At 49.5% G+C, this 14,713-nt stretch overlaps 1 protein-coding gene across 1 annotated transcript in view; it reads left to right on the top strand.

The window, feature by feature from the left end:
* LOC130537244 (E3 ubiquitin-protein ligase Jade-2-like) overlaps positions 1 to 3,693 on the top strand; it is a 43,799-nt gene extending 40,106 nt beyond the window's left edge. Inside the window, exons 7-8 of the mRNA XM_057053909.1 lie at positions 754 to 921; positions 2,523 to 3,693. Coding sequence (XP_056909889.1) covers positions 754 to 921; positions 2,523 to 2,750 — 396 coding nt within the window. The 3' untranslated portion in view covers positions 2,751 to 3,693. The remainder of the gene's footprint in view (positions 1 to 753; positions 922 to 2,522) is intronic.
* The last annotated feature ends 11,020 nt before the right edge of the window (positions 3,694 to 14,713 follow it).

Here is a 14,713-nt window from a genome sequence, read left to right as displayed (position 1 = left end):
TATTTGCCTGCCTACAAATCGCCCCGCTGTTGGAGGTCGATCCCTCGTGAAAATATCGTCCGTATTAATAGCGGCTGGACTGTAAGCGGCTGAGGAGAAGATGAGGAAACGATGCATCTTTAATGAGCAAAATGTCAATCCCGTAACCTGCGGCGGTTCTCCAGCTCAAGTCGGTGCAGTTAAGTGCGTTTCCGCGCAGGTAGTGTAACCGCATCGATTATTTAAATCTCCTGACACCGACTTCATCCGAAAGGTCAGCCGCCCAGTTCAGCTTCATTAGTCCCGATCTCCGTCGCTTTGTTTAAGAGGCAGTTTTCTCCATCCTGCCACTTAAATACCCATCGTCTTTTCTCTTCTTCTGCACCTAAACGCCCCATCGTCATGACGACAGCATCACCCCGAACCTTTCAGGCTCTGATAGTGGCCTGACGCCTGCGCGCAGGTTTGAGGGGAGCTCAGATAAAAGGTGGTAGATTAAAAAGCAATGTGGTCAGGCCAGATAAGTGTGGGTGTGCACCTATAAATCAGACACATTTTTATTACTGTGGGCACCGGGTGGAGCATTTATATGCATTCCAGGACGTGGGTTGAGTTGAGTCACCAGAGCAGCTCCGCATATGGAAGTGTGTCATCTCAGACCTGCTTCCTGTGAATCAGGCTCTAACATTCTGTTGTAAGGTGGTTAACACATGTTCAAAGGTTCTGTGGATGTCGACACGGACCCAAAAATGTTTGTCTCTCTGGGTCTCGCAGGCGTGTTACGGCATCTTGAAGGTACCCCGGGGGAACTGGCTGTGTCGGACCTGCGCCCTCGGCGTCCAGCCCAAGTGTCTCCTCTGCCCCAAGAGGGGCGGGGCCCTCAAGCCTACCCGCAGTGGAACCAAGTGGGTCCACGTTAGCTGTGCCTTATGGATCCCTGAGGTAAGACACCGAGGACAACAGGTTTCAGCTGCGCGACGCAGCAGCCGCTCACGTCGGTTGGCCGTCTTTTGAAAAACGCCTCTTGACTGAGCAGCGTTAATCAGCAGCCGCTCTCCTGGGCGTCGCTCCGGGTCTGTGGAGCTGTGGAGAGAGCCAGCCGGATCGCCCAACAGCACATTCCTCCCAGATTTCTGAGCAGCAGAGGAAGCCTCTGGCAGCTCCAGCCTTTTACTCCTAATTGCCATCTTGTCACCCTTGATTGAGCTAATTGTTTTCATTGCCCTGTTTGTGCTTGGCTGCCATTGGAGGGGGAAAAGATGATTGCACGTCTGTATAACGATGCATAGGAACCTTCCATTCTATTGAACGTGCTAGCATGTCTGCGTAAATGCTTTTCAACCTCTGGAGAGCGCACGAGTGGGAGCCATATCCTTCTTTAAATAGCTTTTTATTACACACAGACACACACACACATACACACCCCGGTGTGCCCCTCTTTTAAAAATGCCTTTTCATTTCACCCTCTTTCCGCCCCGATTCCAAGCGATCTGAAACGTCTCCAGTTTTCTATCCAGCAGCATGTGGAGTAGCTGTAGCAACACAAGTGGGAATGAGCTGCAAATTACACACACCCACGTGTGCACGTGCGCGGGCACACATGCGTTCTCTCCCTCTCTCTCACACACACTCTGGCCTTTGCGGTATTGGCGGAGCAGCAACAGGAGGGGAAGTTGCTGGAATCGCGCGGCCGTCATCGGCGCGTGTGCGTTCGGAACAGGCCGATCGATTAACTGCAGCATTCAGACGCGCAGAAATCCCTCGCCATCGATTATCCGGGACATCGGCTCCACGGAAGCGTCGATGCGACAGCTGTGGCATCATTGTCTGAATTGCACTTTCCATCGGCGTCCCCGGCAGAGTGAAAATTGACCCCTACTCCAGCCGAGCGCGGCGCACAAACAGCATCAATAATGAAAGAATGAACTGAGGCTGCGGGTTGGTTCTTCAGATGAGTGGATAAGAGACGGGGGGGGGATCAGATAGAAGGACGAGGGGAGAGGGACCTGAGGAAATCGGTCGTCACCTGCGCGAAGGAAAGCGAAAACAAGGGGGCCGCGAGAAAGAGAAGGAAGCACTTCTGGAAGGAATAACCAGCAGAGGAAGGAAGGAAGGAAGGAAGAAATGGCACTTGGGTGATGAGAGCGCTCCAGTCCATTCTGCACGGCTGGTTGGCGCAGGGCAATGACATTTGGGTTTGGTTTGGTTTTGGCACCAGAGCTGTTCTGAATAAACTGTTGAGAGAGGCTGAGTCACTGGGCTTAACAGTAATGGCTTTTCCAAGAGGCACAGGTGTCTGGCTCCGCATCCGCCGCCTCGCTCTTTTAAGCAGGAATCACTCAGGCGACAATGAGGCTGAAGATTTGATGCAAATTTAGATTTCTGGGGACTGATGTTAAAAGCGGGAGGGGAAAATCTGTGGTGCTGTGAAAGGATAACATTCATATAAACCAGACGAGCTTCTTTATTCATTGTATGTCTGCTCGTACTCCCATTTGTTTGGGATTATTTGGGAAAACAGATTATGGTTTGTCTCCCTTCAGGTGAGTATCGGCTGCCCAGAGAAGATGGAGCCCATTACCAAAGTGTCGCACATCCCCGCCAGCCGCTGGGCCCTGTCCTGCAGCCTGTGCCGAGAGCACACGGGAACCTGCATACAGGTACCGCTCAGACACGCCGGCACCAGCTGCTCACAGCACAGGATCATGGGAAAATATCAGCTCCGCTCCTACTCACGATGGCGGCTGCATGTGGAGCCAGCAGCTCTTTAATGTGCGCCCACCAACACGGCAACGCTAACCCACTTTACAGCTATTAGGCTGCGCACCATTCAGCGTTAAAAATGCCCCCGAGGTGAACCGAACTCCTGAAGCGTCCACGAACGCCGGGGTGAATATCATTTAAATGCATTTAAGGACACATTTGGAGCTGATCTTCTGGTGTAAATGCATGAACTGTGGAGTTGGAAGACCACACAATAGCAAACTTCAATTTTCTGCAGGAAGGAAAAATGGCTGTAATGTTCCCGTCGTCTTTCTTCCCTACAAATTGGGGAAAATTGGGCTTATTTCCAGCTGTTGGTGGGAAGTTAGCTTCACCTGCGAAGGGAACCTGCTAGCTGCTGCTCGGCGTCTTTGACATTAGCAGCGATATCGCTAAAAGTAACAACTGGTGTACAGAAACTATACTGCCCCATCATTAGCAACATGGCTACTGTTGTTTAGTCAAATAATTAGTCACATTTCCTGATAACCAGGTAGTCTCACGATGTTTTCTCTTATTATTATTATTATTATTATGGTTTGGCCCATAATGACAACCGAGCTTCACGCTGTGTCTATAACTAAATATTTGTACCCGGCGGCTCGTTTTAATTATCATTAGCTGGAGGAGTTTAATTAGGCTTTTAATTATCTCTTAATTAAACGGAGGTTCACTCAGGCCTGAGCCGCGTTTCTTTTGTCCAGTTGTGTTGTGACCAGTGCTGCAGGGTGAGGAGGGGGAAAAAGACGCGAACAGGTTTTATCTAGCAGGTGACGCGGTTTAAACGCGATAAGAGAGGAACCGTTCGGATCTGCTGATGTTTCCCAGACGCTCCGAAGCTTCGGTCCAGGTTTTTGGCCACCCTGCTGAACGCTGAACTCTTTGAGCTGCACAGTTTCAAATATCCACACGGATGTCATTTTCAGTGTTACCGTGGCAGCAGAGACTCGGCAGGCAGTAACACACACACACACACACTCTGCTCTTTTACGTCTTTTGTGACTCTTTATTAGCTGTAGATAAATAGCAGCAGGAGGAGACCAGATGGCGCTCTGGTTGGGTTTGACGCAGTCTCAGGTGACCGTTAGCTCTCCTTCCTCTGCTCTGTCGTGATGTGTTGGTGGCTGGTTTTTTGGGTCATTATTTTATTATTTTATTTTATTACTTTGTGAAGTGTCGTTCGTCGGCTCTGACTTATATTTAATGCAGCGCAAAACACAGCCAGCAGGGGGAATCTGGAATTGGACGCTTCCGATGAACGCAGTTACGTTTTTTTCTTTTTCTTTTAAGATGTCAAGCTGAAGAATTAATTAGGTAAAAAGGTCAAACCTCTGATCGTAACCGTCGAGCATTAGCGGAATAAACCAACGGGGAAACCAGTTCAGGGCATAAATAAGACATAAGCTGTGGTGGAAATCTTTTGAGCCAAAGTAACAAGGTCCCTGGAGACCAGGGAGGCCCAAAGCGGAAATATCTTCAGCCAGCTCAGCAATTGAAATGTCATCTCCAAACGCGCAGTGAGTTCCACCCACCCACCACTGAAGTGTGCTGTAGAATCGTAGCTGAGCTGCGCTTTAAACGCGCAGGTATTAAACTGACCTGACACTTTCGGTCAGCAGTGTTTCGCTCACGAAGGAAAGATTTGTCGGCCTGAACTGCTCCCGTTTCCACCGAGGAACGACTTCACACCGCACCAGAACTAATACCAGACCTTTAATAACTGCTTTCAGCTCCTTGCCTCCTCTCCCAAAGGTCAGCTGGTGGTGTTTCCCCACCGCCTTCGGCATCATCGCGCATGCCTGCCGCTTGATTTCTAACCGCTGCGTTGATTTCCGCGCTTGATCTCTGGGATCGGTCGCATGGATCCCCTCAAACCTCAAACCAGCATGGTGTTCGTGCCTCGGCGGTAGTCCTCGCCCTGACCTTGAAATCAGTCCGCTGGACGGGGATTACTGAGGGCAGACCGCAGTCGAATATCAACTGTTAGCAGAATTTTCGACAGATCGGGTTCATGCAGAGCGTTTTGGGTCTTTTCAGCCCCGCCGCCATCTAAAGAAACGTGTTATTAGGGAGAGGGAATGTTTCCCAAGGAAATTCGCTGTTTTTTTTTACCTCACTCTTCGGTCTGGTTCAGCTCGGCCGGTTGAAGTTGGCTCACGGTGGGAGAAAAATGCTAACCGGGCGCTCCGCATCAGCCAAATGACCCGTATTATGTGACAAATTAGGGGGAAGTAATAAACACAGGAAATGATTTGGGGACATATTTGTCGCTCGTGGGTTCTCCAGGCAGACGGAGGCATCGGGGTGTAGCGGTGAACCACATTATTCCCCCCATTATTATTTGTTTTTTTTAGATACTGACCACCTACTAAGGTGCATTTTTACCTCCAAACTGCGACTTACAGCGTGTTAACGACGCGAGAGCTCAAAGGTGGGGTCACAGATTGCCGCTGCCCCTGGTGGCAGACGGCAGTAAGACAACAAAACCTGTCAAAGGGGAAAATTCTTCTCCCTGTCATGTTCGTGATATTGGATCCCAAATGTGTGCAGACGGGCGTTTGTCACAACATGGCTGTGTTTCTCACTGCTGGACTCTGACAGCTTCACCACGGCCAGATGCAGTTTTGGGGAAGTGACACGCCGGCGCCGCTTCAAACCGAGCTGCGTTGCCACCCGAGCGCCGCCGGCAGCAACAACAGAGGGAAGAGGATGAATGTGGTTGGTCCTGGCGGCGCTCCCGTGGGGGGAATTGATCATATACTAGAGGAGTGTCGTCAAACCGGTGTTGACAATGCGCTGCTTATGATGCTAATGGCAGCTGATGTACAAGCACTGCCTGCCTTCTTCTGTTCCCTTTTATGTACACACACACACACACACACACACACCACACACACACACACACACACACACACCTGCGGATACCTGCTACCTTTTTCTCACACACATTGGATTTCTCACCCTATTGTTCACTCCTGACCCACATTTTGTAACACACATTACTCCCATTTGTCTCTGAGCAGCGTTGCGAGCCAAAGGCATCTGTACCCCCCCCCCCCCCCCCCCCCCCCAGGTTTTACCTCACAGTTGGCTGTGTGTGGCGCATCATCACGTGTGTGTCCACAAGAGAGTCTTCCAATCATCTATGATTTGATAGCAAATTGAAAAATCCCCTCCTTGCTAGACCCCAACTCAATCACAGCCCACAGCCAATCCAACCATCCTGCTGACTGTGTGGTGTGTGTGTGTGTGTGTGTGTGTGTGTGTGTGTGTGTAAAAGAATTTGGGGGCTAATGTTGGGGTGGATTAGCCCCCTCCGCTTCCTCTTTGAAGTTCTGCCAGTGGAACGAATTGCACCACGCTGTCCCTAATGCACTGATGCGCTTTCTCCATTTCTGTACTCCTGAGTCCCCCGAACGCCTCCCTTCCCTCGCCGCACATCATTCAGCCAATCAACGCGCAACATGTCAAAGCAAAGTGCAGCAAGGCGATTGGCTCGCGCACGCTGGGCGCTCTTCCTGTTTGTGCTTGTGTGTTTGGACGGGGTCAGAGCTGCGGTGCAGGTGTGTGAGATGATGTGCTGATAACGCTCTAAATCGCACGTCACTGTCGATTGGATTCCATTTTAACGCTCTCCTGAGATGCACCTGTCGCCTTTGGGCTCATTATGAATGAGGTCGAGTTCTGGAATGTAGGGTCGGAGATGGAACTGTGTGCAGAAAGGAAGGAAATGAGTAAGATCCTGGAGGTGGGAATGTCACTGGCAGGTGTAAAGGAACGTCTTTGTCCGTCGTTTCCTCTCCCTGTAGGAACCAACAATTACAGTGGGTCGTTTCCCCCCGCGGTCCGACCACGAGGACTCCAGCCAAGGTTGGCAGCAGGTCAGGTGGCTCGGTGTCAATGTGCGTCCTGCACTCTGCACCCTCTCGCGCTCCCCCAGTAAAGGCTTGGCAGCGAGTTCCGCCCCAGCGGGTCGGCAGCCCTGCAACCGGGAGACCCGGCGGAGCAGAAGAGAACAGTACACTTATGAAACAGCCCATTTAGGAAGAATGAGAGCAGCATTTGAGCCTAATGAGCCGCCACCGCGGCGTAGCACATATCAGGACCTGGGCGTGGTTTGTGATGAGAAGATTAACCCTTTAAAAAGTAGAAGGAAGTGAGATCGAGGAGGAAAAAGCCCAATTAGAGGCGCCATTAACCTTCTCAGGTGATGCTGATGTTCTGGACGTCTGGAACTTGAGCTAATTAGCGACAAGCGTCGACAACCTCATTTTTGATGACGGCTCAGTTGACGACGTCGCTCCGTTTGTGTAAAACCTGCTCCCCCCAGGGACGGCGCTCTCGCCCTCCATGATCACGCCCCATGGCTACATGTTGGTGCAGCCCCCCCCCCCCCCCATTCTGGAAATGGTTCCGCAGAGCGTGCTCGGTGCACGTTAAATCATGAAGCGCCATCATCAGCGCCACACCAGAAACACGGCGTGTGTACGTGCACACTTCCTCCCCATGTAATGATTCACGCCTCACATGCAGACTGAAGGAGCCACGTGCAAACACACACCTTCTTGTACACTTATGGATGCATTAAATGTGTGTCTTTAGATTAGAGTGTGTGTGTGTGTGTGTGTGTGTGTGTGTGTGTGTTGCTGCAGGCCAGACGGGTCGAGTCATGCAGCAGACGGACCCACCCTGTTGGATCAACATCCACCTGGCTCCACACACACATCTCCACTCCAAGCCCAACACCCCCCTCACTCTCACACACACAGACAGACACACACACACACACACACACACACACACAATCAACACAATGTTTACAAAATGCTCCAGGGCGACTGACAGCGTTCCAAGGGTCCATCTCTTTCCAACGGCTTCGATCGCTGTTCCTTCTCAACCGTCGACAGACGCTCAAGTGTTTCGCCAGCCCGCCGAGCGTCGTTCCTAAACGGGCGGAGCAACTGGGAATGGCGGCTGGCCCGGTCCCAGAGTGACCTGAGGGAAGCTGCCTGCTCCGCGCCGGGGTTTACAGGCTCTCCGCTGCAGGATTGTTTTGGCCCGTGTTTGCGTTCGCTGATGGATTCAACAGATTCTTTCCAGACATTAAAAGAAAAAAAACAACTTTTGATCAGTGGGATTTGAACATTAGAGTCTTGGAGTAGCGATGAAAAACAGCACTCGGTGTTTGTCCGCAGCCGGCCGAGAGGGATTCATCAGCTTGTTCCTTCTCCTGCCTGTTTATTTAGCATTTTTAAACCCAGCATTAAATGTGTGTTCTGAAATTACAGCCCAGGGATGCTTTAATAACAGTTTCTTCACTCAGCTTCGCTTGATAAAAGCTAATAAAATCACATCCATCTGGCATTTTGGCAGAAATAATTACACGTCTCTGTGAGAAGTGCTGAAATATTTGAACACTTTGACTGAAAAGTACAGAAGATATTGATTTTCAAGTGTATTTGTAGTTGGAGCATTCACATTTCTACTGTCTCTGTGGTTCTGATTATTACTGGAGTTAATGAAGCATTCGGAGGAGTTCATCCATCCTCCAGCCCCTGTTTAAGATGCTGCGTACTGACAGTGCGGCTCAGCCCTCGGGCTCCACGGCTCAGAAAGAGCTGACTTTTTTTGCGTGGCTGCTTCTTCTTTGCTTTGATAGAACTCTGCCACGAGGTCACGGTTCTGTCCTCCAGGGTGTGAGGACAGATCAGAAACAATTACCCCAACCAGACTTGCAGACTTGAGGCCAGAGCTGTGTGGTTGATATGACCCGCTGACAACATAAATTTGGTTTTGGGGGGATTTTTCGGCAGATTTTCTGCAGTTTTCTGTAGGACGCTGTTTGGTTTTGCCCCTCGTTTGTACTTCAGCCCCTCAGATCTGAGGTGCTCATCGGTGCTCTGTTCATCTCTCTCTCTATTACCTTGTTCTCTCTATCATTTTTTGCAGATTCCTCCACCATGCCTCTGATATGAGCTCTGCTGGATGAAATAAAAATGAGGTGGAGGAAGAGAGATAAATATTTATAGCTGCTTGGGCTGGGTAATTCTGCCTAGCGTTGTTTGTGCGCGCTTGTGTATTTAAAGACGTGTTGGAGGTTTTTTAAAAGACCCTCGATGAGTGTAGGTGCCCGGGCTTCTGCTGGGATAAATAATTCACTGGACACAAATACACAGCAGTCTGATAAGACAATGGGAGCGCACACACAAACAGACAGACACACAGACACACACACAGACACACACACACACACACACAATGAAGGGACAGAGTATCTTTGACTGGGAACACGTGGAGGTAAACACATGTGACGGTTCTGCACACATCCCATTTGACTGCATTCTGTATCGGAATACACACTTTATCACACACACACACACACACACACTCTCCTTGGTCTGGTAAATACACTTGCTGCGTGTGTGCCTGCACCACAGTGGTAACACCCTGATTCCAACACTGCCGCCCCTGAGACGGTTTGTGTGTTGATGAGTCAACCATGACTCAACATACTCACACACACTCCCACAGGCTTTGCTACACACTGATAGGGCCACATTAATAAACAATGAGAGCCGTACCAGGGCCCCCCAGTTGACCTGGGTGGTAAATATTTTACAGTCGGGCCGGTTTACAGTCGGGCTGGTGCAGGAGTCAGTGGTAAATGCTGCCCTCCACCATTCTCCAGGATTGGGAAGCCCCTCAAATAAGACCTGGAAGAGGTGTGTGTAGTGTTTTATTGTCTTGTTTTGGCTTGATCTGGCCAATTTTTCATTCAAATACGTTGACAGATGACGTTGTTCCGGTTCTTCTGCAAGGTTGGGAGTGGGATTTTGTTTTAGGAGCATTATTGAAGCTGGTGGGGTTTCATTTTGTGAATTTGTTAGATGCAGTTAGCATATTTCCAGCAAAGTAGCTCCGATCAAAAGGAAGCCAACAGTGTGGGCACTCTCAGAGGACCAACCCACAACCCTATCACACTGCTAAGTGACCTCCCTTAAGTGTGTTTATCATGAGTTACATGTTCCAAATTTCATTATATTCACTGCTTCCAATGCCAGCAGGGGTCTTCTGTTTCGTTTTCTTTCGTTTTTCTTTCTTTATTCAGCCATGAGAAGGCTAACAGCAAATTGTACAGCTGCAAAAGGCGTAACAGCGACCTCCCGTGGTTGTAAATTGAAACGCAGGTTTAAAAATAACGCACTAATGACAGCAATTGTAGTTGCAGTGTATAATTTTCTGGAAAGAGGTCTACAAGATTGAGAGAAAAAACACAACAGTAGCTCTGTATACTCACTGCATCCATTTGTACAGGCTGTCAGTTATAGTTTAAGGGACTGGCCAGTCGATCTTCAGAAATTGGAATTCTTCTCTCTCAGTTCTTTCTCGATTTTGTAGCCTTTCCTAGATTTGCTCCCATTTTATGTGACCATCTTTGGCATCAGTGTGTAGCGCAATAATGTTTAAAATGGTTCAGTAATAATACCGAGACATACTTTCTCTTGTTTTCGTGAAGGCTACATAAATCTCCACAGTATCTTCGAGCAGTATTTCTGTTTTTTATGAGCGCATTGAAGTGACAGGGAGGCGCGGTCACGGGGCACTGAGTCAGGAGAGATCGATGAGTTGTATTCCCCTCAGAGTCTGGAGCTAAATCTGGATACTGAAGCCAGTGAATGTGGGAGTTTTGGAGCAGAGAAAACCAAAAAACAGAATTCTGCACCCGTTTCTGATGTAGCATGGGCGAGAGCGACCCAGTTGGACCCTCGGCTGTCAGCGGCTTTTAGTGAGTCAGCAGAGAGCGATAATGACCCTAAAGTGAGGAGCGCAGGGGAGAAAAATCTGCCACAAACAAACTACAAGCGGGTCAGGCATCCCGCAACGGCCGGGCTGCAGCACAGAAGTGGAGTTCCATTAGTAGATTTTAAAAGCTTCAGGAATGCTGGTTGGTGGGCAGAAGAGGACTCTGAGCAGCGTCTCCAGCCCTGATGTTCAGGGTTTAGAGATGATGGCTGGCTGATATTCCCGCTGCAGGTGGTCTCTCCGACCATGATGGAGCAAATCCCCCCCCCAGCAGCTATCAGCAGGCTGGGCAGGAAGAAGCAGACAAATTTACTTACATATGAAATATTTGTCCACCCACCCATCCAACAATGACCAGAAAAAGAAGAACCTAAAGGGTTTTACATTGAGGAAACAAGACTTCTGACTCCTGGAATTGTATTTCATTCCAAAGGGAAAACAAGGGCATTTCCAAATGATCTTCCAGCCTTGTTTCAAAGACAGTTGAGATTTCCTGCCAAATCCCGTCTGCTGCCGGCAAAAAAAAAAGAAAGCAAGCGTGTAGTTTATGGCGAGGCGAGCCCCTGCTGGGCTTCCAGCAAAAGATGACTATATTCCTGTCATGCGGCACTCCGGAATCCGTGTGACAAGACAGAGTCCCGTTTTTCCAAAGGCTCCGATCAGTCTCTTCTTTAATCCCGACGGAGCTTATGCTGGCCGGGCCGATCCGCGCTGTCTGGCTACATTGTCAAGTGAGATTTGGGAGGCAGTTTAATCCGTTCCCAAATCCTGTTTTGTTTGCTGACATGAAACAGTTTTTCCCAATAAGACGGAGGCAAAAGCTTTGGGGTAATAAGGCTTTATAGCAGAGATTGAGCCTTCCATATTTTAGTGTTATCAGTGTTACGGTGTTCACGCTTTCACGTCGCCATCTGTTTGTGTGAGCCTTCAACACTTAGACCGTTCCAGGGTGTAAGATTTGGTGCCGCCTAGTGGCGAGAACGTGCACCGCAACACGTAATTTCCACTTTTGTGTCAACTCTTCCGATCGATGTGTTCTCAAATGCAGCTTCAAGTACTTTCAGTCCCGAGTTTTATTGAGAAAGTGATAGTTTAGATTAGATGAAATTGCAGCTGTGGTGTAAAACGGGCTAAATGACCCGACTGAGGGTGGTTTTTGCAGCTCGTTTCGCTTTCCTCTCCCTCCAGAGATAAAGCAACGCTCCGTTAATCCCAAGAGCTGAACGTTTCATTCAGCCACTTAGAGTTCACTGTGAAACTGTGCGGTCACAACAACAAACGAGGCCTGAACATTATTCAGCAGTCAGTCTGCCCTCGTCCTCTTTGCTCGCTGAGCGCGTCAATGTTGATCATTGCGTCTGCCGCTGATGAATTTGCAGTAAAACTAGGCCGTAAATTGTGAAACGCGGGCTGAAACGAGCAGAGGATGGATGGACCGAGGGGTTTCCCCAGTGTTCTGACTGTGAGTGAAGCTCTGAACGTTGGCTGAACACCGGGCTCATGCATGTAAAGCAGAGTCGCAGCAGGAGGCGGTGGATGGAAACTCTGCTAAATCCAGCCAAGGCAGCTGCTCCGGCGGCCCAGCGCCGTAATGTCAGCCCCCGGCCCGCGTCACACTTTCCATTATGACGGGTCGGAGCGACGAAACGAGACACCAGAAACCATCCGATCGCTGGTCGCCTTGTTCGACACGGCCCCAGCGGGAGGTGACCCGCGTTTGACTGCTCTCAGCGGGGGATTGGCTCAGGAAGAAGCGGAACCGGCTTCATCTCGGGTTAGAACTTCAAACAGCCCTCTCCTCCTGTGTCAGCAGGTGGAGGGCCCGCTGGCGGCGCATCAGCCAACTGGAAGCTGCTTCAAGCAAAGGAATTTGTTTGCGGGTCGGAATACAAATTTGATTCCAGTCTGTCATTTCCAATGAATCCGTTGGCGCTTGAAGGCACCGCACAGTCGAGGTGTTTAGTCCCTCCAGCTGATTGAGGACGGATCGGCCCCTCATTAGCCCACTTGAGTCCCGTGGAAAGTATTGAGAATATATGAAGATCAATATAGATTAGATCCGTCACGCGTGGGAGACGGTGGGACGCTGAGCTGAGGGTGTCGCAGCGATAGATCGAATGCAGGAAGACTAATCGATACAAGGTGATTAATATCTCACAGCCACGCAGACAGCAGTGATTAGCGCTCCAGCGTACAAAAGTAGCGTCATCGTGCGTCTTCTCCTCCTCACACCTTTTGATTCTTCCTCGTCCCTCAGAGGAGACCGGTGTTGGAGCAGGTTTTAGCTCGTGCTGCTTTCATGATCCGCGCGTTGAGGAGAGCGACGCGTTTCCTCTCAGTCCTCCAGTTCTTCGTCTCTCCAAAAGCTGCAGACACACTTGGATCAGTGCTCACCTCTAAGTGCAGCTACTTGCTGAAAATAGCCCTTTTCTACAGAAAAAGGAAGGTTGGAGTGAAATAAACGCTCGTCCGACCCCCGATTATCAGTTACCAATCAGGAATTGTATCCTTTCGGCAGCGGAGGCAGAAAGCGAAAGGCCTCGTGACTCAGCAGAGCTGTTTTGCGGCTGCTTCACATCTGGCCGGATCAGTTTTGGTCGCGGTCTGCTGAGACGCACGCCGGGCAGCGGTCGCCACGGTGAGTGATGTTATTGCTCTGCACTCTGACAGCTTCAGTGGCTTAAATCCAGTCGCTGACTGTCTTCGGCTCCGCCGCAGAGCGACTGAAGCAGATTTACACCGAGCCGCTTTAATATTCACGATGTTTCCTGCTGTCACGGCAGCTCTTATTTAGGGGCCTCTGTCCAAACTCTTCCCCGAAGAAGTGTTTTAAAGACGTTTGGAGTGCAAGGCAAAGCAGTTTGGGGTGCCAGATGTGTCTGATTTGCAAGCAGTTTCCCTTTTTTGCACATTTAGATCAAAAATATGATTGAATTGAGGGTTTCTGTCGCTGTTGTGCGATATTTTAGCACATAAATTCCTGCATTTTGGAGAGATCTTTAACAAATGAGATGGTTATTTTCCATAGACGCTGCCAGGTTATTAGTGTGAATAAAGACTCCCTGTCATGCAGATGGAGGCTGGTTTGGCTCCGGTTCTTCCTCTTTCTTATTTAGCCGTTTATGGAATCGCCGTGACTCACCGTTGCTAACAGACCCTCCGTATCTCATCGCCCATCTGTGTGAAGGTAGATGCAGACCAGTTCGATTGGGCCCGAGCTCTCCGTTTTTATCAGATGAAGCAGGACCGGTGACGTTGGGGCAAATGTTCCTGCCTTGTTGGTTTTGGGGATAATTAAAGCAGATGTGGCGCATTTAGCTGAGACATCTGTTAGCTGAAGCGCTACACAGACCCTGGGAGTCTTCTCTAATAAATTATGCATAACGGGGGGATGCCGCCGCCTGCGTCACGGCTCCTGTGTGCTTTTACTCGGCTCACATTCTTTCTTTTTTTCCTATTCCGCAGTCAGCTTTGTAATGATTCAGCAGAAAATACTCACGATCGACCGTCGCGTTTCCCCAGACCACGTGACAAATCTGCTGTTTAATCACGTTATCACAGCCAAACTCCTCGAGTCAGCGTTGGGACCGTAGTGCCCACTTCCCTTTAATTATTCCATCTGGAAATGTCCTGGTAGTTATTAACCCGAGCTGTCCAGGTTGGGTTTTCAGGGATATTGGGCCAATTAAAGATCAATAATGCTGATCTTCAGCTGGCTGCTCCGCCACAGCAGTGGGCTTCACAGGCAGAGATCCGTCAATAGTTCTCATTAGCGAGCAGAACAGGGTCGTGGTCGATATTCTGAGCGCTGGAAGGGTCACGAGCGGAGAGGTAAGAGTCGGCTGGACACACCTGTTGGTACCTAGAAGCTTGATTTTAAAAAAAAGACAAGACAAACTTGAGTCCTACAGATTTAAGGCTCTTTTTTATTTAGGAAAAGTACAACTTAAGGCTCGTATAAGGTTGTATGAATGAATGAATCTGTGTTAAAGGACTTTTATATGAAAAGCATGGCTTCACCCATTCATATTGATTCACATGGCACAATTATTCCTAAACTCTTAATTAGTTACTTATCTCTACCTAATTATTCCTATTCTAATTGGCTGCTCCTCTTTCCTAGGCTGTTATTCCTAATCCCTCACTGGTTTCCCCTAATTCTTAATTG

Source organism: Takifugu flavidus, chromosome 14 (genome assembly GCF_003711565.1).
Source record: "Takifugu flavidus isolate HTHZ2018 chromosome 14, ASM371156v2, whole genome shotgun sequence".
In the NCBI taxonomy this organism is placed as follows: domain Eukaryota; kingdom Metazoa; phylum Chordata; class Actinopteri; order Tetraodontiformes; family Tetraodontidae; genus Takifugu; species Takifugu flavidus.
The sequence above is the reverse complement of the archived record's forward strand: the minus strand, read 5'-3'. Positions and strand labels throughout refer to the sequence as shown.